The 27,061-nt window shown below is 43.5% G+C and overlaps 1 protein-coding gene, 1 long non-coding RNA gene and 1 gene segment (V, D, J or C); 2 read left to right on the plus strand and 1 right to left on the minus strand.

The window, feature by feature from the left end:
- Window positions 1-12,904, minus strand: part of LOC127559865 (zinc finger protein OZF-like) — a 78,203-nt gene extending 65,299 nt beyond the window's left edge. The window contains exon 1 of the mRNA XM_051994366.1: window positions 12,830-12,904. The gene's annotated coding sequence lies outside the window, so the exon portion shown is untranslated. The remainder of the gene's footprint in view (window positions 1-12,829) is intronic.
- A 289-nt stretch (window positions 12,905-13,193) lies between these two features.
- LOC127546304 (uncharacterized) lies at window positions 13,194-15,122 on the plus strand. Its single transcript, XR_007950028.1, has 2 exons — window positions 13,194-13,285; window positions 14,606-15,122. It is a non-coding gene; the product is annotated as an uncharacterized LOC127546304 (long non-coding RNA).
- An 11,306-nt stretch (window positions 15,123-26,428) lies between these two features.
- LOC127543797 (immunoglobulin lambda variable 4-60-like) lies at window positions 26,429-27,061 on the plus strand. The segment is given in 2 exon segments: window positions 26,429-26,627; window positions 26,749-27,061. Coding segments are annotated over 2 exon segments (468 nt in total).

Genomic DNA, 27,061 nt, shown 5'->3' on the forward strand with positions numbered 1-27,061 from the left:
ATTCCATGAAAGCAAACTTACTAATAATGATTTTTCTTTCTTCTCCTGGCACATTTTTAGAAACATACCTAATTTGACCAAGAGGGCAGAGAACCCCCATATTCAGCTATTTAGCTCTCTTACTCTATTTTTATTCCTCCCTTCCAATCTCTGCAGTTTCTTGTTTCCAATCTTAACACACATACCAATTTAAAGTTATTTTTAAATTAACCAGTACTTTAGTTTGTGAAATTTCCTAAAATCTACCTAGATATTTCATTCAAACTTATTTTCTTTAGTAAGCCAGGAAAGAGTTAAGCACCAATCCTTGCTTTACCTTGAACATTTTTTTCCTGGCTGAGTTGTGATAACGGGCTCCTTGTTTCCAGGAGTGATAGCCACTGTTCTATTTTCTCAAAACTTTCCAAACTTTCAATCTATGTTTTTATTTTTTTCCTTCTCTCCCCCTTCTTGCAAAGCCACTACCAGAGGCAGAGGGAGAGAAAGAGAAAAAAAGATTTTCTTTTCTTGAGAAACTAGTTCCCAAATTACATTCTGAAGCACTCTGAAAGAATTACTAGTCTGAATGAACTCCAATTCCCACAATTCAGCCTGATATTTTTAACACAGAGGCTGAATTCTTATCTCTTATGAGCTTGCTAACTTTTACACAGAACAAAAGCAATGCAAAGTAGTCATACATACCCAGACAAATGCAGAACTCTATTTTCACTTTTTACACACAGATTTAAGTCTGATATACCCAAATAGTCTTGGGATATACATCCTCCTAGTTTTCTTCCCTTTTATATCTGGGAAGTTCATCCCAGTGTTGAATTCCTTAGCTAACATCCTGATACATATTCTTGGACTGCTTCTATACCACTCTGGACCTGATCCAGGTGTCAGAGGAGGCCCTACGTTACCCTCACACCCTGGCGGAGGTCCTTCATTACCCTCACACCTGCACAGCCACCCAAGAGCCTCCTTAGGAAAAGTCCTTTATTATTAGGGTCAACAGCAGTCCACACCAAAAATAAATTTGGGAGGGCTAATCCTCAGAGTCTCCCTTGACCCAACCAACAGAGCCCTAGACTTTCCAAGAGTGTTACCTCGAGAACACGTGTTTCTTTTCAGACTGCCATCGGCCATCAGGACTCTACTTCCTTCAATCTTCAAATCTGCTTTCCACTGAGTATCCCTGCCTCGGGTCATTGTCTAAGAGGGGAGGAAGGTGGCTCATCCAGAGCCAGAGACCATAGAGAAAACTAATTCATGGGTGCCTGTCCCTGTTGGGGTGCCCATAGCTGTCTCCCACATAGACCCCGTCCTGGACGACCTCCAACTGTGAGGGATGTAGAAGACTCTTACGCAAAATAATACTCAGATATCACTCAGTAGAAAGCAGAAAAGTTATTTATTAATAAATTCTCATGAGAATGAGCAATTCTACTGTGAGGAGGGAAAGAGAGAAAGCTCTCAGTAGAAGGGCTAAAGATTTAGGAAAGATTTACAGTTTTTATAGGTTTGGTTACAAAGGATTACACAAAGGATACAGCATTGAGAAATAGGTGCCTTCTCCCTGAATTGAATGTTAAACGTTGGTGCCAAAGGCAGATTAGAATGGAATGCTTTGTTTCCCTGATTCTGAGAGGAATCATCAGTCAGACCTTCAAACTTCAGATTATTGAGCTGATGGCATTCAATAATCTAAATATTGATAACATTGAACAAGAGTAAATGTCATCATTTCTCATTAAATGTATCTAAAGTTTTAAGTAAATATTGGCTTGCACACACCATACTTATGCAGGTCACAGAGACATAGAAATAATAAAAAAATAGAAAAAGAATTTAAATGTTCCTGTAAGGTCTTCACTTTATCTTTCCACTTTGCTTAAATCTTTAACCCCAGCATGGTATCCTAAATAACAAAGAGGCCTCTAAGTGATCTTAAAGACCGGGAGACAACTGACAAAGCATTTGGGAATTTGGATTCCAGTCCCAGATTTGTCCCTTACTAACTACTGGATTTTGAGCAAGTCACTTGCCTGGTTCCTTTTTTAGAAGATACTTAGTTGGCTCCTGAGGTCTCTTTTAGCTCCAAATCAGTGATCACATGATCTTACCTCTGTGATCATAGGAAGTATCCATGAATGTCTCAGTTTCCCCAATTGTAAAATGAAGGAATCAGACATGGCTTCTGGGATGCCTCTCCGGTCCAGGACTTGGTACTGGGAGGCAGCATGGAAGAGTGGATAAGAATAGGAGCTGCCATTGATGGAACCTGAAGAATTGGGAAAACAATTCACAACCTCACAACAGCCTTGTGAGGTCCGTCCAAGAAGGATTATTGTTTTACAAAGGAAGCATGAATAGGTCCAGTGACTCACTTCTGCTTCCCCAAGTGAATGTCCCGGGTGGTCTTTGAACACAGCTGTTCCTGACTCCAAGGAAGGAGCGAAGGAAAACAGAGGGAGGGAAGGATGGAAGGATGAAAAAAAATGAGAAAAGAAAAGCACCCCAAAGAAGCCCCTTCGTTGTGTTGGTCCCTAAGGACATTTGATCTCCCCCCCTCCCCCGCGAGGCTAGCAGAGCCCGAGATGAGAAGTCTTCGCCTCCGCACGTGGCCGGCCCCCACGGTCTCAGTTTGTGACGAGCCGCCCACATCCTGGGGCCCCCTCAGGACTTTGGGAGACGTGTCATCTGCGCAGAGTCTCTAACGCCTGCAAACACGGCCCTGGACACAGAGACGCAGCCTCGCTCCAACTCGGGGAACGCGCCCTCGCGTTCCACAGCTGAGAAGGGAAAGCTGCCCGCTCGGGCGGCCCGAGACACATCCACCGCTTCTCCGGACAAAGCTGGAGCAAAGCGACCTCCGGCCTCTGCCTTGTCAGCGGTACCCAGGCCCCAGGGTCCGCTGGTCTCCGGCATGCAAAGGGACGCGCTCGTTCGAATGCTGAGCCCATAGCTGCATGAGCATGATGGGAAATGAGCCCGGGGCCTTCTCTGCCCAAAGGGGACTCGGGCTTGTCTTCCCCTGGGAGCCCGCTGCTTCCCGAATGGCCTTACCCGGCTTCACGGTGTCAACCTCCCAGGAGCCTCAGCCCGGTCTCCAGGAGCAAACAGCCAAATCTCTAGTGGCCTCCGCACGTGGAGAGCCCAGCCCGGGAGCACCGCGCTCAGATTGTCAGAATTCCCTTCCTCTTTATCCACATTGGCTCCCTGATTACACACACACACACAGACACAGACACAGACACAGACACACACACACACACACACACACACACACACACACACACACACACACACCTGGTCTCTCCAGAACAATTTCTGTGGAACCAGATGTGATGAAATAGAGATGTTTGAAATCCAGGACCAATTATTAGATTATGGATTTAGGCCTGGAACGTTACTTTCTGGGCCGTTTTTTCCTCTATCTCTGAAACACACCCATTTTAATAGAGGAAGAAATTGAGAAGCTGAGATCTAGATGAATTAAATGTCCTCCTCCGGGCACAGAAGCATCCAAGAAGATATTTGAACTCAGCTACCCTGCTTTGTAATTGGCGGCGTGGTTGTTTTTTCCCCCTCTGCCAAAAGTATTCTTTAAAAAAAAAAAAATCACAAATGCAGTTCAACAAATAATTGTTAAGCCCTCACAGTCTCTCAATGCTCTCAGGCAATTTTCGGAGCTCCAGATGAAGAAATGATCTTCCATAACAGAAATTTTTACACTAAGTTCTCCCTAGCTGGTGAATTCACTGTCTGGACCCCTACACTGTCACTCCCATCCCTAGCATAAATAACGTAATGAATGAATAAATAATTTAGAAAAAAGGGGACCCGATGCATTATTTTGGGTGGGAGCGTTATAGAAATGAAGCAAAACAGAGTTTACTTTCAAAAAGGTTGACCTATAATGGGAGAAGTGTGCGAATAATAAAAAATGTTCTATTACGGTAAATACACAGGAGAGGTCTAGAGTAGAATGCAATATAGTATGCAATATAGTGGCAGGGAGGGGCTTCATGGAGAAAGTTGTACCCAAGTTAGAACTTGAAGGAGGGAGAGGAATTCAGTGTGCAGAACTATGGGGAATGAGCTGAAAGGGGAAAATGATCTTCTCTCCTCTGACAGCGTCCCACTTGAGTTCAGGCCTCGTATTTAGACTGGGACAGCAGCCTGTGGGTAGATTTCACATCGGGACAGTCTATCCAACGCTCAGCTGCCAGTGTCAGAAACAAGTCTGACCATGCCCTTAGTCAACCAACTCCAGGAGCTTCCCATCACCTAAAAGCTCCAATATAAAAATTCATTTGTCTTTTAAAGGCTACTCTAACATTGTCTCCTCTTCCTTTTCTTTCTTTTCATAACTTACACTCCACATACATCCAGTAATACTGACCTCCTTGCAGTTCCCTATACAGGAACTCCATCTTCCAAATCCATTGGCTATTTCCATTGGTTGTCTGTTATGCCTGAAAATCTCTTCCACCTCATCTCCCCCTCCCTGGCTTCTTTCAAATCTCAGATAGAGGACCACCTTCTGCTAGAATCCTTTCCCATGAAAGCTAAAGCCTTCCCTCTGGGGATAATCTCCAAAATATGCTGTCTATAGCTGCAATATTATCTATGAGCAATATGAAAGTACAGATTGTCTTTTGCCTTTCTCTGCAACTCCCATCACTTAGCCTAATACATAGCCCTTAACAAATGGCCTTTAGTTGATTGACTAAAAAGAGGCAGTGCCTATCCCAGCTTCTCTGGAGAATTCATGAAAAGAAACAGATTAGGCTGCCAAGGAGGTTGGAGTAGACAGTACTGTACTTCGGAAGCCATGGGACAGGCAGGTAGAAGAAAGTCAATATTACAGGAAAATGTTTTGGAGATTTGGGAGAAATGACAAACAATCCAACTGAATCAATCTGTATTAAGTGGCTCTGTTAGGCAATTATATTTGAGAATGAGACTTTTGTGTTTTAGATCTGCCATTACCAATCTAGGTCCCAATCATTCACTTCTGTACCACTCAGTTTTCTGCCTGAGTATTAAAGTTACAAATTTAAAAAAAGAAAAGAAAAGAAAAGAAAACTAACTCAAGTGACTTGATTTCTGAGCCACAAGTAACTTTATTCAACAAGTCATTTCTTTACTCTGAGCCTCAGTTTTGCCATCTATAAAATGGAAGATAATAATCCACCCTAACCCCTCACTTAAAGGTGTTTGCTAATTCAAATGAGATTCAAATGTGCATTTCAAACCATCTTTGGTTTCACTGAAATTGAAAGAAGGGGAGCAAGTGAGGGTAGGGAGAATTAGGGAATCAGTGTAGATAGAGAGGGAATTTTGATATCTATGAATGGAGCCATTGGCTGGTCTCTGCAACTTTAAATAATATAGTTAAAACATCTGCTAACCTATTCAACAGTGGTCTGATGTGTCTCTGTTGTTCTGTAGTACATAGAGAGCAATGGAAATAGAAGGAATATTTTAACACCAGGTCAGACTTTTTATTCTTTATACCTCACATAACTTTGCTCTACAGATAAGTTAAGAAAACAATACTTTCAAGGAGGAGGTTCATAAGAACCAAAAAGGTCTGAGTTGCTACTAGAAATTAAAAATAGCAAAACCTACATGGTGTCTGAAGGCACATTTGAACATATGAATATATGTCCATATGTTTATCCTTTCCTCCCATTCCATGTATAATCTCTCTCTTTCTTTTTCTCCATCTCTCTCTCTCTCTCTCTCTCTCTCTCTCTGTCTCTCTCTCTCTCTCTCTCTCTCTCTCTCTGTCTTCCCCCCTCTCATTTTGTCCATCATTTGACTATAAGTTAAAAAGTGGCAACTACCTCATGCATTCCAAATTTGCTGATAATTTATTGGAAAGAATGGGCAACACATTGGAAGACACAGACAGAAGCTTAAAGATCTTTACAAGTTAGAACAATGGGCAAAATGCTACAACATGAAATGTAATAGGAATAAAATGACTTCAAAATACTGTGTAATTATTAGATGGGAGAATTATGGCTTGAGAATTGTCAAAAAAAAAAATCTATTTTAGTCGATCACAAACTCAAAATGAATCAATAGTATAAGAAAGCAGCTGCCAATAGCTAATATGATCTTAGGGTCCATTAATAGGAGCACAAAATCCAGAATTAGGACTATGATGATCTTGTATACTGGGTACTATTTGGGGGGGGGGTTAATTAATTATTTTTCCATAAAAAATATAATTTCATTTCCATGAAGAAAGAAAAATGATCCCTTTTGTAAAGATGGAGAGTCAAGCAAAATAAATTCAAGTATTACCCATGGGAAAAAAAAAAATGTTTCAATTAGCACTCTGAATCTGTCAGTTCTTTGTTTACAAAGGTCAGAAGTATGTTTCATCATTAGTCTTCTGTAATGATGGTTGATCATTGAATTGATCACAGCTCCCAAATCTTCCTTTCTTTTAAATTTTTGAAAAAAAAATTATTTTATGTTTTATTATTGGGGTAAAATAAGCATTTCTGTAACATAGTATATATAACATATGATGGCAAAGATTGGCTTTATAATAAAAGGGTCCTCCTGCCTCCCCCACAGAAATCAAGGCACATTCAAGAGGACCTCAAGAAGCTGGCAGAGGCAGAGAAGACAAAGGAATGGCCACAAGAGCTCAAGCTCTTGGAACCAAGGAAAGAGATAGGCCTCTAAGAAAGCTAATCGGACCCCAATGAATTATGTCAGGAAGCAATGCCGTGGCACTTGAATGAACTGAAACAATGTCACGATTTGTTTGATTGACTCACACAATAAAAGTGACAACTTCTTTCATCATTAAAGAGCTTTTAGTAGGCAACATGCCCCATTTTCTGCAATCACTTGATTTACATGATTTGGCATTGAATTTACAAGATTTGATACATTTACTTTAATTCATCATCAAGAAAAAAAATATATTCGATAACAAATACACTTTTGATGGGTACTTCATTTTTCTCAAGGTAGCATGGGTTATTCCTTATAGGTTTTCAATGACATTAATTTAGGTGAGGCCCCAGGTTAGTGATGCATGTTTATCTCTACCTCTTAGATAAATTCATGAAGCTTGTGTTAAATGGTATGCATTGTGTTGTGATATTTCATTCCTATTTCTGTGGTTTTGAAACATTTTTATTTCTTGCTATAGAAATATATTTAATCAGGGTTCAGCATTCTCATTGATGGGTGGCAAGACTTTCAAGGCCATTGGAAGTCAACAATCCCTCCCAAAACATTTTTAGTGGATGTTTTATAGTCTGAAGAAGCTGAGATCTTACAGCTTTATCTGGCTTTCTTTTGAAAATGATGTTAATATGATCTTGGATGAAAAGGGGCAATATCATCACTAAAAATTTCCTTTGTTCAATCTTCAGCACCCTAGTGTTTGTTCTTTTGTTTGTCACAAGGCAATGATTAGCCGTTGTTTTTTAAACAATCAAAAAGAGATATTTCTACTCTCCTAGAAGAGATTCCTAGTGTCTTTTCTCCTAAGCTCTTAATTCCATATCAGTTGCCACTGCATATCTCCAACTGGATGCCCCATAGACACCTCAAAGTGAACATGACCAAAATGGAGCATATTATCTCCTCACTCCCTCAGATTCATTCATTCTCCAAACTTAAGTTTTCTCCAAACTGTTTTATAGACACAACTATTCTTATAGTCTGCTGGGTTCAAAACTATTGAATCATTTTCAAATCTACTCAGCCCTTCATAAATTTATTCAGTTAAATAGTAAATTAAATATAAAAATATGTTCATGCTATGTCTTGCATCCAATTCCCTCTCTCCATTCAGATTCACAATCATTCAGCCCCTAATTATGTCTTCCTTGTAATATACTGTAAAAATCTCCTTATTGAACTCATGGCTTCCTGTTTTCCCCCAACTTTCATCCCATTCCCCTAATCCATTTTTCACACTTTTATTTAAAAACATTCAGATAGCTGCCCATTTCTCAATCTCTGATGAAACATCCTGAACAATCTGGGTCCCAAAAAATTGATGAAGAAATAGACTTACCTTAACATTTTAAGCCTATCAGTTTGCTTCCTGTTTACCCTTCCAGGTTTATTGCATATTATTTGTTTCTTCCCTAATTAGATTGGAAGCTCCTTGAGGGCAGATATTGTCTTGTTCCTTTTTTTTTGACTCCATTCCACTTGTATCTGCCCCATCCTTAGCACAGTACCTGCCTGACATGCTTTTCTTGTTTGTTCAGTCATGTAACACTCTTGAGGAGTGCATGGATTGTAGCACACCAGGTCCTTCTAGCTTTGACCACCTTTTGCAGACTATGCAAACTCATATTTGTTGTTAGTGTGACACTAAATGTTCATCTTGTCTTCTGCCATTCCAATTCTCCTTTTCCCTTCACTCTCCCCCAGTATCAGTTCTTTTCCAATGAGTCCTTTCTTTTCATTGGGCAAAATATATGAGATTCAATTTCACTTTTTGCCCTTCCAATGAGTAGTCTGAAGTATTTATTCAAGAATTGTCTGCTTTGATTTCCTTACTGTCCAAGGAATTGCCTTTTTTTTAAAAAGAAAATTAAATATATATGTATATGATAAATGCTAATCCCTTCCTTCACAGATGATAATATAAGTTAAATAATAATCAAGTCAGACAGCACCACAAAAGTTAGTTTTAAATGGAAACTGAAATAGTGAAATGTTAAATATGTCAGTCAAGGGACAGATTGCAGAAACAGGAACAGCTTCAAAGACAATGGTAAAAGTGAGTCAATATTCCAAAATTGTTGGCATACAGCTAAAGCAGGCACCAAAAGGATAAATTATTGCTCAAAAGACATATACTAATAAAATACAAAGAATGAAGAAAATATCATTTATTAAATATATCAATACATTAGATACATCTACTGCATTTTTGAAATATACTAATACATTAGAAATCAGACTAAAGAACTTATAAAAACCAAATCAAATTCTGAGGGAAGACAATGTTATTTCATCCTCTCTTCTTTACAAGTATGGTGGACTCAGTGTGAAACAATACATACAATGTCAGTTTTTTCATGTGTTGGATTAGGAGGGGATGAAAAGGGCCCAGGTTGAGAAGTACAGGAGGCATGTTAACCAAAAAGAGCCACAATGAATTATTTTAGGAAGAATAGATTTTTTTCTTACTGAGTTACCAGAATCATATGAATTCTCTGGTGACAGTGAAGGGGTGGTTCCTCTCTGAAATCTCTCTATTTCGACAAATTCTGTTTCTCTTTAGTATGAATTTTCTGATGAGTAATAAGGCTAGAGTTCCTACTAAAGTCTTTCCCACACTCATTACATACAAAAGGTTTCTATCCGAGGTTAGTTCGCTAATGTACAATAAGGCCTCCTCTATGGTGGAAGGCTTTTGTACACTCATTACATACAAAGATTTTCTCTTCAGTGTGAGTTCTCTGATGTACAGTAAGGTATCCTAGATCACTGAAGGCTTTTCCACATTCATTACATGGAAAGGGTTTTTCTCCAGGATGAACTCTCTGATGAACAGTGAGATCAATCCTCCGAATAAAACCTTTCCCACATTCCTTACACACAAATGGTTTCTCACCAGTGTGAGTTCTCTGATGTACAGTAAGGTATCCTTGACAGCTGAAGGCTTTTCCACACTCATTACATTTAAAGGGTTTCTCTCCAGTGTGAGTTCTCTGATGTATAGTAAGGTATCCTCGATCACTGAAGGTTTTTCCACATTCCTTACATTCAAAGGGTTTCTCTCCAGTATGAATTTTTTGATGACGAATGAGATGTTGTCTCTGGATGAAGGCTTTTCCACATTCCTTACATTTAAAGGGTTTCTCTCCAGTATGAATTTTTTGATGACGAATGAGTTGTGGTCTCTGGCTGAAGGCTTTTCTACATTCCTTACATTCAAAGGGTTTCTGTCCAGTGTGAGTCCTCTGATGTACAGTAAGGTATCCTAGATCACTGAAGGCTTTTCCACACTCATTACATTCAAAGGGTTTCTCTCCAGTGTGAGTTCTCTGATGTATAGTAAGGTATCCTCGCTCACTGAAGGCTTTTCCACATTCCTTACATTCAAAGGGTTTTTCTCCCGTATGAATTTTTTGATGACGAATGAGGTGTTGTCTTTGGCTGAAGGCTTTTCCACATTCCTTACATTCAAAGGGTTTTTCTCCATTATGAATTTTTTGATGACGAATAAGGTGTTGTCTCTGGCTGAAGGCTTTTCCACATTCCTTACATTCAAAGGATTTTTCTCCAGTATGAATTTTTTGATGACGAATCAGGTTTTCTCTGTAGCTGAAGACTTTTCCGCATTCATTACATTCAAATGGTTTCTCCCCAGTGTGAGTCCTCTGATGTACAGTAAAGCATCCTTGTTCCCTGAAGGCTTTTCCACCTTCCTTACATTCAAAGGGTTTCTGTCCAGTGTGAGTCCTCTGATGTACAGTAAGGTATCGTATATCATTGAAGGCTTTTCCACACTCGTTACATTCAAAGGGTTTCTCTCCAGTGTGAGTTCTCTGATGTATAGTAAGGTATCCTCGCTCACTGAAGGCTTTTCCACATTCCTTACATTCAAAGGGTTTTTCTCCCGTATGAATTCTTTGATGACGAATGAGGTGTTGTCTCTGGCTGAAGGCTTTTTCACATTCATTACATACAAAGGGTTTTTCTCCATTATGAATTTTTTGATGACGAATGAGGTGTTGTCTCTGGCTGAAGGCTTTTTCACATTCATTACATACAAAGGGTTTTTCTCCATTATGAATTTTTTGATGACGAATCAGGTTTTCTCTGTAGCTGAAGGCTTTTCCGCATTCATTACATTCAAAGGGTCTCTCTCCAGTGTGAATTCTCTGATGACTAGTGAGATTGTTCCTCTGCATAAAACCTTTCCCACATTCCTTACACATAAATGGCTCCTCTCCAGGGTGAGTTCTCTGATGATCAGTAAGTACATCTTGATGAGACCCACTGGAGTCTCTGCTCTTAGGACTCGAGGTTCCTTTGTGCTTCTCCAACACAGACATCAGATCCAGTCTGGAAACAGGAATCCCCACAGAGACCAGGTTCTGGTAGTTCTCCAGCATCACGCTCCTGTGCAGGGCCCTCTGGGCAGGCTCCAGGACCATCCACTCCTCCCAGGTGAAGTCCACGGCCACGTCCTGGAAGGTCACTGGTTCCTGAATGGGGGCCATGGGAAAGCCAGACGTCACACCCTCCATGGGCTCCATCTGCTGCCTGGGGATGATCAGAGTCTTCACAGGTCTTGGGGACTTCTCCACTGAAATTGACACTCCTGTCAGTTGAGCTGCTGAGAATAGGGCTTAATGTCCAGAACCCCACGTCTAAGGCCTCACTTGGGGGCTAAATAGAGTGTGCTTTCTAGAGCCCCAAATTGGGGAGACAAAATATTCTACGCTTTCCAGAGGCCCACGTCGGGTGCCAAAAGGTGGTGTCCGGACTAGCTCTCTGGAGGATCTCGGGACCAGCCTCGGTCTTAGTGGAGGAGAGAAGGAGGCAGGAGAGCCACCAGGATGGTCCAAGATGAAGTCTTCCCAGCCCTTAAATACCTCAGCATGATTACATCCCCCAGCACACTGGACAAGTGCTAACTATGGTGCATCCCACAGCCCCCTGAGTTAGTCCCTAGGGGAAGTATAAGCCCCTGCATTGATGTGCAAATAGAACACAGGTGGTCACTCCCTCCTTGCCTTCTCAGGAAAGGTGACAACACCAGAGGGAGGTGGGGAGCCAAAGCAGACCTTGTCAGCAGCTTCCCTCTGGCTTCCCCAGAGTCCCCCGCTCCCTGAGGCCCCCTACCAATGGCCACAGACACAAGTAGGAGAAATGTCTGGTGCCTCCAGCTTCGGGCTGGCTCCCGCGCTTGGAACATCCACCTGGGCTAAGTCAAGTTGGAAAACCCCAAGTGTTCTGAGGGAACAGATCCTTCTCTTTCCCAATGATCACTAACAACCAGCTCCCAGGGGGCCGGCAAGTCAAACCCCTGCCTGAGCCGGGCCACAAGTCATCCCCCCAGTGTCCCTTGGGGAGGGAGGTCTCAAAGCACGGCCAGGGCTGCCAGCAACTGCCAACCACCTGACCTCCCACCGGGGCCTCAGAGCCCAGGAGGAGCCGCATCCCCAGGGCCCCGGGCTCCTTGCAGCCCAAACCTCCCCAGGGAGGGGCAGGGAGCGGCCTGGGGGGAGGGGGCAGCCGCAGGACAGCGGGGAGTCCCAGCGTGGCTCAGCTCCTTCCCCTAAGGGGCTGACGTCACCCTGGCCTCCGGCCCTTCCTTCTGCCGGGACCCCGAGGCGCGCGGTCTCCCCCTTTTCACCAAGCCCAGCAATGACCCTAGAAGAGGCTTCTTGGAGGGAGGAGAGACGGGCTGGGCGCGGCCAGGAGAGGGCTTCCGGGCTGTACAGAGGGGGCAGAAGTGACCAGGGAAGGATTGGGGGCGGGGACCCCGGGGCAGGAGACGAAAGCCGGAGCAACAACAGGACGCCCCGCGGGGGAGGGGAGAGAGGGCAGGGAGAGGAGGCAGCGTGGGTCCCGCCGCAATGGGGGAGGGGCTGCTGAAAGGGGCGCTGGCCAGAGCCGAGGGGGGAGGGGAGGCTGCGGGACATGGGGGGGGGGCAACACACACGCACGGGCACCTAACAAACGCTTGTTACTGGCACAGACTCAGGAGCTTATCCACATGCACTGTGCGCACACGCGCGGGAGAGAAACCGTGGCCACACACAGGGTCAAGGGCCCGGGCTCAGCAGTGCCCACGCGCGTGCGCACTGTCAGCTCTGAGACTTACCTGCCCTCACTCTGCTACCGCTGCTACAGCCGGAGCCGGAGTTGCGCCTGCGCACGGTCACGACTGAAGCCAGGGGCCCCTCCTTCTGACCGAGGCTGACAGCGGGAGCCGAGGCCACGCGTGCGCAGTGACGCAAACCGCAAGGGTGGCTCAGTCCCGGGGATTTGGGAAGTTTTCTTCAGCCCCACATCCAGCCCTCAGCTCTCCGCCATTGTCCTCCAACGTCCGCGCTCGCTCTCACTACTGGGGAACCTTCTCTTCGATCATACGCTGGTGGGAAAGACCCCGTCTCTGCTTTCTAGGACGCTGCCCCGATCCCCCCGGCTTTCCTCCTTAAATGTCGCGGCCGCCGTCTCTGCCCGCAGTGATCCGGGAACCGAGGAAATAAAAGCCGACGCGGCTTCCGTTTCTCCTCCCTCCGCTTGCCAAGGTCCCGGCTGTTGGGTTTCTTTAATGGTGAGCTTGAAGCCACCTCGCGTATTCTCTTTCACCTTCACCTGCTCTTGTGCCAAAGTTCCCTTTTAATGTCGTGACCCAGTTTCTCCAATTGTCCGATGTGGTTTTTCTGCCTCAGGTTATAACCTTCCCCTCTTAATGTTTGAGATAAAGGTTTTATAGACATTCCTTCTTAATGGTTGACAAGATAAAGGTTTATCCATTCTAGATGTCATTAGAACATCAGTAACCTCCCCCCCCCCATTAGGTTATCCCCATCTAGGTGCCTCCCCAACCATGTCATTGTTCTTGTTATCCTATAAAAAGCTTGCTGTCCCAATACTCGGGGCTGGACTCTTTGAGATGATAGTCTGGTCTAGCCCTGGGATCAACCATGGATCCATTGGTCCCAGTATTTCTCTGCATTTAATAAACTATTGAATTGGTCTCTAATCCCTTGTCTTGCTCAGTTTCTTCAGCATTACGCTGGTACATTACAGGTGATTAATAAAGGTTCATTGACTTGATTGCCTGGAGTTTGGGAGCGTCTCAGGTCTGACAGAGCTCGCCTCTGGCTCCCTGTTGCTCACCTCTGCCTGCAGCTCTTTGGAGATAATGGGAGGCCCCGGAAGGTGCTCATTACAGCTTGTGCTGCTCTTTAAATCCGGCCAGGATTGGGAATACATTAAAAACCTCACTGCCTTGCGGTCTCGGAACAGGACAAACCCTGAGTCTCCGACTATTAGACTGCAGCTCCTTGAGGACCAGAACTGTCTTGCTTCTTTCTGTTTCCTTGCACTGAGCACAGTCTCTGGGACATCGTAGGCATTTAATCAGTGTTTATTAGCCTATGTGCTGCCCCAAAGGGGAAGTCTTTCCTTGTGTCCGTGGTCCTTAGCATTAAGTGGTTCCAGTTACCATGTGTATACCTGTAAGGGGCAGGATGATTGATTTAAACAAGGTGTTAACTCGGCGGAATTGATGAGACAGTGGCTGTCTGGTTTAGCATGTGGGTTCTCTAGGTCAGTACATGTGCTTAGTTCTACAAGATTGACAGCTATTCTACAGGTTTCCTACCTACGATGATGTAATGATAATAGAGCATATAATAGCCAACAAGGGCTGGGAGAGAGGCGTTCCATCTTTGATCAGGCTCCTGCTGTTTCTCCTCCTTCCTACACTTTGGGAGAGACTGGTTTAGACTTGGAGAAGACAGAGGACGAGAGAAGCCCTAGTTTGGGGGAGACATTCACCCCATCTCCCTTCCCTGTGGTGGTTGGCCTGTCAGCCTGCATTTCTCTACAGTCACTTTTGCAGAACCTCGTGTTCTGATTTTTCCAGACGTTGTGAAGTGAATAGTGCGGATTTTCCGGCATCGGCGGCAGCTGCAGAGACTGGGGCCGGGAGCCGAGGATGTGGGGGCGCGGCAGCAGACAGCGTGTAGTGGTGGCGGTGGCGTAGTGATGAGAACAACGAACAATTCCCCAAAAGGAAGAGGACCTTGTTATCGCCTGAAATCCAAAATCGGGTAGAATCTCTAACATTCAGAGTAGGAGAAAAGGGTACTTTCTCCTTGCAGAGCAACTGGAGGGCTTAGCTGGTGCTTTGGAAGCTGATCTTCCCGACCCCGAGAGCGAGATTCTAAGAATCCTTTGTACCGTGGCTCCTCTGCTTCCTTTGAAATTGACGCTGTATACAACCTCGCACTGCTTAATGCCTGAAATCGCAACTTCGGCGGGGAAGCTGTGGGAGCCATGGAAGCCGTGTTCCGGCAGCTTCAGACCTAATCAGTTGGAAAAATATCATGTGTTCCTGGGTAGGCCAAGCGAATAGAATAAAAATGACAATACTACCTAAATTAATCTCCTTATTTAGTGCCATGCCTATCAAACTCCCAAGAAATTATTTTACTGACCTAGAAAAGAGAACAAAATTTACCTGGAAAAACAAAAGGTCAAGAATTTCAAGATGTGTGGGTCAGAGACCATTAATAAAAAGACTGGATAGATCTCTAGAAGCAAAGCAAAGTTTATTATATGTTCTTGGGAGAATTGGCTGTGCCACCCATTGAGCAGTGGATGGAAGGGAGAAAGCAGCATAGGGGGCAGGGTGGACGCTTTTAATCCCTAACGCACATTCCCCCTCCCACCACTGACCCTCATCCTTATTGGCTGAGAATCTTACATTCTAAACCCTCGAACTACCCAAGAAATTGAACTTGACCAATAAGTACATAGTTGTCCATATTTGGCTGAAATAGGGAGAATTACAAGAAGGGGACTTAAGTATACCCTTAGGGGGATAACAGGGAGGGGAAAGCAGGGAGGAGACTTTAAGTATGTCCTTAAGATAGCAGGGAGACTTTAAGTGTGCCCTTGACTTAATACTTAAAGTCCTTCAAGCCTACTCAAACTTTGAAATAGATGAAGCCTTACTCGATTTTCACAACTTTCCTGAAAGATCTCACCTTATCTCATTCAGTCCCTCCTCTTATTTATACACTGAGATCTTTTCAACATCTTTATACAACAAAATAAACAAATTTAGTTTCACACAAACTTCCGCTTCCTCAGCTAACAAATAATTCAGCACAAGGCTGTTGTAAAACAACCTCTCTTGTTTGAGTAGCTTGGTCAGCCAAAAGATCTAGTGCCTCAGCAGTCTGATTGGTGATAATCTCTACAATTGCTTGAAGCTTAATTATCCTGTTCAACATATACATTGGGGTTCTATATCCCCAACTTCCATCTTGAGCCCAAGTGGCTGGCTCATACTCTTTAACTATTCTTTCTGGAGGCCAGGTGTCACCCCAATCATTTGCATCTCCAGTCTGAGTAATGGAGGTATGTAAATCCCATTTCTCTCTTCCCAAATCATTGTACAACTGAATCCCTAAATGTTGGTTTGCCTATTCAGGAAGAAAGAAAAATATTGGCCTTATTAGTCCAATATAGCAAAACCCTGTCCAATTAAGAGGTAGGTGAGTATCAGCAGTTAAGCCACAATAATGACCCATTAGAACAGGTTGTTCCTTCGAAAATATGTCTGAACTATTCCTTGTAAAAGGACAATATTGCTGGTCTCTTGTCTCTAGGGGACCTTCCCCTACAAAGGTGACATACTGACATTTCCATAAACACTGATCCTTCCTCTTACAATTGGCAACTGGCCATTGACCTATTAGGTTAGAGGTATTCCAAAATGTGGGAAACAGAGTCCGATGTTTCCCAGGTGTCCCTGGGGTGACATGGTACCAACCCCATTGATGTCTAGACAGGTAAAAATTTAAGTTTTCCAAATTTTTGCAGCCTCCCTCATGTCTCTTAGAGACAGAGCAGGCAAAGGAAGTCCTCTGTCAATCCGCAGCAATTCCTCAGGAATTGTGCCAGAGCCTCCCAAGAGCTCCAAACGACTGCAGTGTCAACAACTGCAGTGTCCACTACAAGATAAGAAAAGAAAAAGTCTTTTACCTTGTCCAGAGTTAAGTCCACTCACATTCACTATTTCTCAGCTTCAAACTTTGCCCTATTTAACAAATCCTATCTTCTGTCAATGGCCACTGATATTTCTCTTTTAAGTTCCAGAAATCAGTCCCATTATGAATCTGGGATCAGTTACTAAGGATCCAGGCTGGGCTTAAGGGTATAGGTTCCCATGGTCATTAGCTCAGTCGTTGGGATCCACCACAGATCCAACAATTGATAAGTTAAAAGTTCTCCCTATATTCTGCATGAGCAGGAGGAGCTGGTTCTCATCTCTGGAAGATAAAGGTCTGGTTTCTATGGCTATCATGAGGAAATAGGCAGACCCAAAACTCAGGAAAAGCCCCATGAGAGTTTCCCAAATTAATTCCCAAAGTAATTAATGTAAGAAAAGTCATACAGTTACAATGCACTGGATTCAGAATTTGGTTCCCATTCAGTGGAGGTCCCCTCCTCAAATGTAATTTGAGGTCTCCCCATCTTCAACTGTCCACTCGGATAAAGTGGCACCACAGGTGCTTTTGTTCTGGTGTGGTGTGTCCAGCCTTGTTCCTGGGTGCGAATTGCAGTGTCTGAGAGGTCAGTATTATCTGGTAGGGTCCGTCAGAGTCCGTCCCAGCACAGAGTCAGCTACTCCTCCTTCCAGGAAGAGATCAACACCCAATCTCCACCTGAATTCTGTGAACAGGGAAACCTAGAGGAGTCTGAGCTATTAACCCTTTTGTTGAAGTCCTTGTAAATGTCTTAGCAATGATTTAACATCTCTTAAGAAATAAATCCTTTGTCTCTAAGATAGGGTCCCAGTTTCCCATAGGACAAGCCTAGAGAGGATGACCATACAATAATTCATAAGGTGAAAGTCCAATATCTCTACGTGGCTTGGTTCTGATTCTGACCACAGACATTTAGTCCAAGATAGTTGGGTCTCTAAACATAAGTTAGTCAGTTGCCATTTTATTTCCTGATTCATCCTTTCTACTTTCCCAGAAGAGGGAGGATGCCAAGGGGTGTGGAGATCCCACGTGATTTCTAAGGCCCCAATCACATTCTGCAACACCTGGGCAGAAACATGTGTTCCCTGATCCGAGTCTATCCTCCCCACTATTCCATATCTGGGAATAATCTGTTCTAATAAGACTTTACTGTCGAGGCAGTTGCTCGGGCTGAGGGGAATGCCTCCACCCATGAGGTCAGATAGTCCACTATGACCAGCAAGTAATTGAGGCAACCCACTGGTGGCAGCTCAGTGAAGTCCACGGATGCTTTAGAATGGTCTGATTCCCAGAGCTCGTCCCCCTTTTGGGATCTGGCGTTGAGCGGCCTTGTTAGTCCTTTGACAAATGAGACAGCTGTCGGTCCATTATATATAGGCCAGAGGAAACAACCCTTGTCAGCACAGCATCACCCAGGTTTTGGACATCCCAGAGACTGCCCTGGTGCAGTTGCTGAAGGACCTGCCTCATACTTGCTTTGGTCAGTACCTCTCTGCCATCAGGTAAGAGCCATTGTCCTTCCGAGTCCCCAACTGCTCCGAGAGTCAAGGCCTTCTCTTTTTCCTTCTGGTAAAACTGGGAAAGGGTAGACTCGGGGGAAGTACCGGTATCAGAGCCATCATATGAGAAATCTCCTGGTCTCCAGCTCCCTTGGCCTCCTCATCTGCTAATCTATTTCCCCTTGCCTCCAAAGAGCTTCCCATCTGATGTCCCTTTATATGTATTCCTGCCACATTCCTAGGGGCCAGAATGTTTTCCAGTACCTCTCTAACTAGTGTATAATGGACCAGTTCTTCACCTTTACTATTTACAAATCCTCTTTCCTCCCAAATCCTTCCAAATCCATGCACCACACCCCAAGCATATTTCGAATCAGTATATATATTCCCATCTTAGTCCCTCAATAACTCTAAGGCAAACAATTCACAAATTTGAGCCAACCAATGGGCGGGTAGGCTGCCCCTGGTAACAGTGGAAGTCCACAATAGCAAACCCACTTTTCCTTTTCCCATCTACCACTCTAAAGGATCCATCTATAGACCAATTTACTCCCCCAGGTATTGGTGATTCTTGTAAATCCTCTTACTTTCATTAGAAAATCAATTAACTCTAAACAACAATATTCCTCTGCAGGGGTGGTTCTGTTCCAGGGGACAGGAGGCAAGATTAAGATTATCAACATTCTGAAATCTGTGAGCTATTTCCCAGCCCTCTGATTTAATAGAGTTCTTACTTGGTGTGGGACACTTACTATAACACTGCCTCCAAAGGTGAGCTTCCTACTCTCTTCTACCAAGAGAATGGTAGCAACTACTGCTTGTACACAGGTCATCCATCCTTTGGCTACCGGATCTAATACTTTAGAAAGGAAAGCCACTGGTCAGGAGCAAAGGGTCAGCAATGCAACATGGGCAGCTGATCCTATAAGCCTCCTTCCCTTCACCTAGAATGAATTCCCCTTCATTTCATTTTCTCCTCATATGTAATGGGGAGTTGTGTGGGTGTCAAATGTTCTCTTCCCATATAGCCCCGCCCATGATCATGCAAAACATGAAAAATGCATCTGATGACAATATAGATCTTTGATAAGTAAGTCAGGGGCCTAGGATTGGGGTTTCAGAGATAGCCCTGCCCTCCATCAACATACAATGTAAAAGGCTCTAGGCCTAAACCTTAGCCTAATCAGGGTGATGAGATTCCCAGCTTTCTCAAAAGGCAAGGTGGGAGTGGCCCCAAGTACTTGGGCAAAGTAAACCTTTAGAAAAAGAAACTCTAGCCCCAGGAAGTAAAAAGGTTAAAAGATTAATAGCAGCAACCAAACTCTGGCCGCAAATTAAAATTATCTATTCAAGGCAGTTTTACTTCAGGTAACTGTCCTTAAGTTTTAATCATTCCACTTACAACCTATGTAGTCACACCTTAATTCAAAACTCCCAGCAAATATTAGCTGCAGTCCCAAAGAATTTTTTTTTATCTTTTACAGCAATTGTCATTAATCAAGGGCTTCAGATGAATCTAGTTCTCAAGAATCACAGTAAAGGGTTTACAGCATATACAGCTATCTTTCTTTTCTAAGTAGATAGTTCTAAATTTAACATTACACAGATCATTTGCCTTTAAAATACTCAAATACAAAGAAAAAAATTCTAAACCGCATGTTGTGAATCCTGCTTCCACATAAAAGAAACTTTTAAATCTTTCAGGTTTAACATTGATACTCTCTTCTAAAAAATTTTTTTTTGGAAATAACCCAATCAAATTATCAGATGAAATTAAAATCATGCTCTAGATTTTTTTATCATCTTCCTTAAACAAGGAGACTACCATGCACGTAAATAAGCATTAAATAATTTGCTTTAGACAAATGGAATCTTAGTAGAAATAAATCACTTTCAGATAACTTACAGTTCTAACAAACTTCTTAGAGCAGACTTGAAAAATAAAAATAAAACATTCAGTTATTAACACCATATAAATGTAAGCTGTTCCTTTAAACAGTAGAACCAGCAGGGTATTGTAGCCGCCATACTTAATGGGAAAGGGGGATTAGATCACCTGACAAGGTCCCTCTCCATGTGGCCACCCTTCCCCCACTGCACCATGCTTCCCAACACTAACTTATCACAATTAACTTTTTTTAGGGTGCCATTTCCCCAGAACCAATCTGCCAGCTGAAGATAGACCCCAACCTCATGGGATATATCTCCTTTTCCCATGGCAAATGGCAGATTCACTAGGGAATTTGCCTTTTTCTTCCCCATTTCTGGAGAGCTATTTTCCTCTCTTTTTCTCTCCTGTGACCACCTCTTCCTGTCCCATCTCTCTCCTTCCAAAGCTTATTTGCTTAAACCTTCTCCGACATATGTTAAACACTCCTAAACCAATACTAGATGCTCCATTTAAAGTATTGATTGCTTTTGCAAATCAATCTTTCTTGTCTCTTGTCTTTAAGTCAAAGAAAAAAAAATTTTTTAAACTTCAAGATTCTCAAATAACTGAACCAAATTTCATAAAACTTATAATTGCCCAATAGAGATGACAACTTTTAAGGCATAACTCAGTTACAAATTACCCAATACCTCTAGAAAACACACCATCTAAGTAGGGAGATACAACCCCAACCTCCCCTAAGGTAAATTACCAGCATTTTGTTTTAATAACCTATATTTTAACTTAAAATCCCAAACATGGCTTTAAATTCCCAATAATGAAAAACCACTTTCGCCATCATATTTAAAATAATGAATTTCACCAGATAGCAGTTTCTTTCCCTTGGTCCCACATGGCCCTACTGCAGGTCAGGACATGTGGGAGGGAAAGGAAAGAAGCCACCATCTCGATCCCATATACTTCCCCGATGTATAGGGTGATTGTGATCCCAATTGGGATCTGCTATTGGTATTTCTGGTCAGCTGAAACTACTCCTGCAGCTGGAGGGTTTCTCCTGTCCCACTCCGTCATAGCTGCACTTCTAATCAGTCCCCTCTCCTCTTGTGAGAAGAGAGAATTCAAAATAGACCTAAGTTCTCCTCCTGGCTCCACGGCCCTTGGAGGGGCTAAAGGAATTAAATCCCTTCCTTCTCTTTCAGGTACAAATTCAGGCTTTGGCACCCCAGTCTTCAATAGTGCCTTCCCCAATATCTTTGTCACCCCAGACAAAACAACAATTCCTTTTCATCTTTTTCTTTTTCCTTGCTTTTTCCTTATATATTTTGACAGTTTGTTCCAATTACTTAATTTATCTCCCAAGGGACTATCTACAGGTATTTTCTGATCATTTTTCTCATTTCTCTCCTCGAGGGCTGGCTGGGACTGGGCCACACCCATTGAATTTAGACAGAATCTAAATTCCAAAATACCCAAACATGCCAATTGTCACCAATTGACTCCAGTAATCCTAGAAGGCCTAGCCAAGGCTATCCTGTCCAGAGACGCAAAGTTTAAAACTCCAGGCCTCACAGACTCCTGTCCAGAGACCCCTCCAGAGTTTATGACTCCAGGGCCTCACAGGGGGCTTATCTGATCCTGTCCAGAGACCCAGAGTTTAAGACTCCAGGCCTCACAGAGGGCTTACCTCTCTTTCTTTGCTCTCTTGCTTGCTGCGCAGCAAATTGCTTGACAATTTGTCAATCCACCAATTGTTCTCCACCGACCGATCGGGATTTCTACCTTTTACCGCGGAGTTTCTCCCTTTGCTTTGCTCTGAGTTTCTCCACTTCGGGCCCACTTTACCTTGGAGAGTAAGGAGAAGTCCTGGACGTTGGCGGGCTGCCTAAATCAGGGCAGGGTGCCACCCCGCCAGACCCCAGGGGCTCACCTACTCACCACAAGTAGTGTGATCCTGGACGAGCCCCCAAGACTGTGTGGGTTAGAAACCATTAAGAAAAAGACTGGATAGATCTGTAGAAGCAAAGCAAAGTTTATTATACGTTCTCATGAGAATTGGGCCTCCCACCCATCAAGCAGACCATCGAAGGGAGGAAGCACTGTAGGGGGCAGGGTCGACACTTTTAATCCCTAACACAAATTCCCCCTCCCACTACTGACCTTCATCCTTATTGGCTGAGGATCTTACATTCTAAACGCTTGAACTACCCAAGAAATTGAACTTGACCAATAAGTACATAATTGCCCATATTTGGCTGAAATAGGGAGGATAACAAGAAGGGGGCTTAAGTATGCCCTTAGGGGGAATAACAGGGAGGAGACTTTATTGTCCTTAAGAAGATAGAAGGGAGGAGACTTTAAGTATGCCCTTAGGAGAATAGCAGGGAGGAAACACTTTAAGTATGCCCTTGACTTAATGCTTAAATTCCTTCAGGCCTACTCAAACTTTGAAATAGATGAAGCCTTACTTGATTTTCACAACTGTCTTGAAAGATCTCACCTTATCTTGTTCAAAGGGAATTAATGAATAATAATGCTAATGAAGGTGGCCTATCTGTGCCAGATTTAAAACTATATTATGAAGCAACCATAATCAAAACATTTGGTACTGGCTAAGAAATAGAGTAGTCAATCATTGGAATAGGTTAGGATCATAGGACAAAATAGACAATAACGATTGCAATCTAGTGTCTAACAAATGAAAATACCCCAGCTTTTGGATAAGAACTCACTTTTTGACAAAACCTGCTGGGAAATTTGGAATGTAGTATGGAAGAAATTAGGGCTTAACCCACACTTTACACAGCATACCAAGATAAGATCTAACTGGGTTCATGATTTAGACATAAGGAGTGATATTATAAACAAATTAGAGAAACATAGGATAGTTTACCTCTCAGATCTGTGAAGAAGGAAGAATGGGAACTCACAACTGAACACCAGATAGATAATTTTGATTATATTAAGTTGAAAAGTTTTTGTACCAAAAAACAAAAACAAAAACAAAAACAAAAACACCTAATGCAGAAAAGATCAGAAGAGAAGCAATAAATTGGGAAATCCTTTTTAGATTTAAGGGTTCTGAAAAGGCCTTATTTCTAAAATATATAGGGAATTGACTCAAATTTATAAGAATTCAAGCCATTCTCCAATTAATAAATGGTCAAAACATTTGACCAAATTTCAGATGAGGAAATTCAAACTATTTCTCATCATATGAGAAAATGCTCTAAATCACTATTGATCAGAGAAATACAAATTAAGACACTCTGAGACATGACTATACACCTCTCAGATTGGCTAAGATGACAGGCAAAGACAAGGACAAATGTTAGAAGGGATGTGATACAACTGGTGGATTTCTAATACTTTGTTGGTGGGGTTGTGAACTAATGCAGCCATTTTGGAGGGCAATTTGGAACTATGGTCAAAAAGTTATTGATTTCTATTATCTCTATATCCCAAAGAGATCTTAAAGGAAGGAAAGTGACTCATATGTCCAAAAATGTTTGTGGCAGCCCTTATCATAGTGGCAAGAACCTGGAAAGTGAATAGATGCCTGTGATATTTTTCTTCTTTAAAATAATATAATGGTTCTCTTTGAGAGCAGGTTTCTTGGGGAGGTTTTATGGAGGCAGCCTTAGTTTCAGTTAAAAGTAATAATCAGCCAAAATGCAGCCAGCTGATAAAATGCAAATGTTTATTCTCTCCTTCCTTGGGCCCTGGTAGGTTTAATAGAGGCCTCAGCTTTCCTTGGCTCTGAGAGGTCTTGCAGCTTTTCCTTTGCCTCTGCTCCCTTCAGCTTCCAGCCAGTACAAAGATCGAATGAATCTGTCTTGCCTTCAAGAGAGGGCTTCTGGCTCGCAGTCTCCCAGAATGCTCTGTGCCTGTCCCAGAGTGCTCCTCTCCAACCCCTGGGAACGTTCTGAAGTAAAAAAAACCTGACTGGCCCTCTGTCTGCTTCTTATATATGATCCCTTCTGAGAGAGTAGGATTATGGGTTTCTTCCCAGAGTGTTCTCTGGCCCTGAGAGCTTTAAGGGAGATGTGAATTCACAAAGTTACAAAGTTTACTTTGTGAATCTCCCATACTTGTGAACTCCAATGAGTATTTAAATACTTCTTGCTTATACGAGCTCTCTAAAGGTATGAACACAAGCATTGTATCAATTCCATTGAGTTAACAGTAGGAGTCTAACATCTTGCTTGAGTTTCAAGTTGAGTTAACACTAGGATTCCAACAGATGCCCATCAGTTGCAGAATGGCTGAATAAATTATGGTATATGAATCTTATGGAATATTATTTTTCTCTAAGAAATGATCAGCAAGATGATTTCAGAGAGGCCTGGAGAGACTTACATGAACTGATGTTAAGTGAAATGGGCAGAACCAGGAGATCATTGTACACTGTAATGTAATGGGCCAGAACTCTGAAACAAGGATTCTTACAAGGTGTTAACTCAATGGAATCAGTAAGACAATGGTTATGTAGTTTAGCATGGTGATTCATAGTTCTCTAGTTCAATATGATTGAATTAATCTTACAACAAAAAGTAGTTCCCACTGATGTAATGATTGACTTATACTCAGTATGATGAATGGATTTAATTGTAAAAGAGTATTTAAGAGGCCAGAATCAGACCTAGAGGCCGACTGGAACAGACTCAGAGAAGACAGAGGACTGGAGGCTGGAGCCCAAGGTCTCAAAGCCAAGGAGAGACATTCATTCCATCTCACACCACCATGATGGCTCTCCTCCTTTGCTTCTCCACTGAAACCAAGATTCTGGGGGACTGGCACAGACTTGGGGAAGATAGAGGACTTCCAGGACTCAGGAGAATTTCAAAACAGAGGCCTTTGTTGTCATCCTCCTGCCTCCCCCACAGAAACCAAGACACATTCAGGAGGACCTCCAGAAATCTAGCCCGGGCCCCAGGGAAGGAGACAAGACTTTGAAAGAGATAATAAAGAAATTGTTCTTTATCTCTGACTATTGTCATGGTGATTACTCTGCTGAAATGAAGGCTGGTCCAGAGATCTCCAGAAAACTAACCAGAACATTACAGTACAAAGCAAAATCAAAATTATACAAAAATCAATTCTGATGAAAGAAACTCTTTCTAACAATACGATGATTGATGCCAGTTCCAATGATCTTGTGATGACGAGAGCCATCTACAGCCAGAGAGAGAACGGTGGGAACTGAGCATGGACCACAACATGACATTTTCATTTTTTTTGTGGTTTGCTTCCTTTTTGTTTTCTTATTCATTTACTTTCTTTTTTGATCTCATTTTTCTTGTGCAGAAGAGAATTGTATAAATATGTTTATACATATTGGAATTAACATATATTTTAATATGTTTAAAATATATTGGATTGCTTGCCATCTAGAGGAGGGGGTGGGAGGAAGGAGGAGAAAATCTGAAACACAAGGTTATGCAAGGGTCTATGTTGTCAAATAATCTCTGCATATGTTTTGAAAATAAAAAGCTTTATTTAAAAAAAAAGAAGGAAAAATAAGTAAAAGCATTTATTAAAACCTACCATGTGGCACTGTAATAAACATTTGAACAAAAAATGAGACTAAAAAAAAAAGATGCTGAAATTGTTGGATCAGCCAGAAGAAAATAGCCAATGACTTTCACAGGATGATCACTAGAGCTGTGCAGAGACTAGTACAGATGTAGGGCTCACATATGACAGTGAGGGGGGACACAGGCCCTGACTCGGCCACATCCAAAGCCCCTTTGAGGTCTCAGGTCTGTTCTCCAACCTGGGGGTCACTGCTTATAAGCTGTTAAAAGTGCTGGTGCTTTACCCAACCACTAGATGTCCTCACGGGAGCCCGTGTGACTGGAGAAGCAAACCTCTGTCTGAAAATGAGCCAGGATTTACAATGACTATTACAAGCTCACTGTGACGCCCCCAGGCGGCCCTCCCCTGCCCCTCCCTCCCTTGTCCTGTGCACAGACTCCCCCTTGTGGGACTGGGGAGCAACAAGAAAGGGTCTCCTGGCTGTGGAGTCTCTGAGGTTTGCTTTCCAGGCTGGAATGACTTGGGGGGGTGGGGGGGGGGGAGGGGAAGGAAGGGGGGAAGAGAGCCTGCAGCCACTAGGGGGCAATGTAGGACTGGCTATGGAAAGCAAAGGGGACAGGAGGAGCCTGGGCATCTCAGTGATAAGCCCCGCTGGCTGTGGCTGCTCTGACCCCCTGGGAGCCTTCATGTGACATCTCAGCTGGGCTCCATCCTTTTCCCTGAAAAACACTTTCCCGTGGGACCTATGACCCCAGATTTAGGGCCCGGGGCTGCTTAAGATGCCCCAGATTTGCATCCAGCCCCCGCCGCCTCCCAGCCCCATCCCAGGCTCCCAGGGAGAGGATAAGAGGGGCCTGGCAGAGCCCGGACCCAGCTGGTTCTCTCTGGGGGGCAGAGCTCTCGGGGTCCCCTGCACCATGGCCTGGCCTCTCGTCTGCCTCCTCCTGCTCACCTGCTGCTCAGGTCAGGGCTGACCCTGCTTGTCCTGCTCCCTCCCCCCTGTCCCGGGGCCTCCTGTGAGGGTCTCCCAGCACCTCCCCCCTCCCTCCTGTGCTGGGACGTTAATGTCTGTCTGTGTTTCCAGGTTCCTTCTCCCAGCCTGTGCTGACTCAGGCTCCCTCCATGTCTGCGTCCCTGGGAGCCCCAGCCAGACTCTCCTGCACCCTCAGCAGTCAGTACAGCAACTACTATATTCATTGGTACCAGCAGAGCCCGGGAAAGGCCCCTCGGTACCTCATGTATGTGAAGGGCGATGGAAGTGCAGGCAAGGGCGAGGGGGTCCCCGACCGCTTCTCGGGCTCCAGCTCTGGGGCCAATCGCTACTTGTCCATCAGCAACATCCAGCCTGAGGACGAGGCCGATTACTAATGTCAGACAGGTGGCTACCACTGTGCTAT

Source organism: Antechinus flavipes, chromosome 1 (genome assembly GCF_016432865.1).
Source record: "Antechinus flavipes isolate AdamAnt ecotype Samford, QLD, Australia chromosome 1, AdamAnt_v2, whole genome shotgun sequence".
NCBI classification, from domain to species: domain Eukaryota; kingdom Metazoa; phylum Chordata; class Mammalia; order Dasyuromorphia; family Dasyuridae; genus Antechinus; species Antechinus flavipes.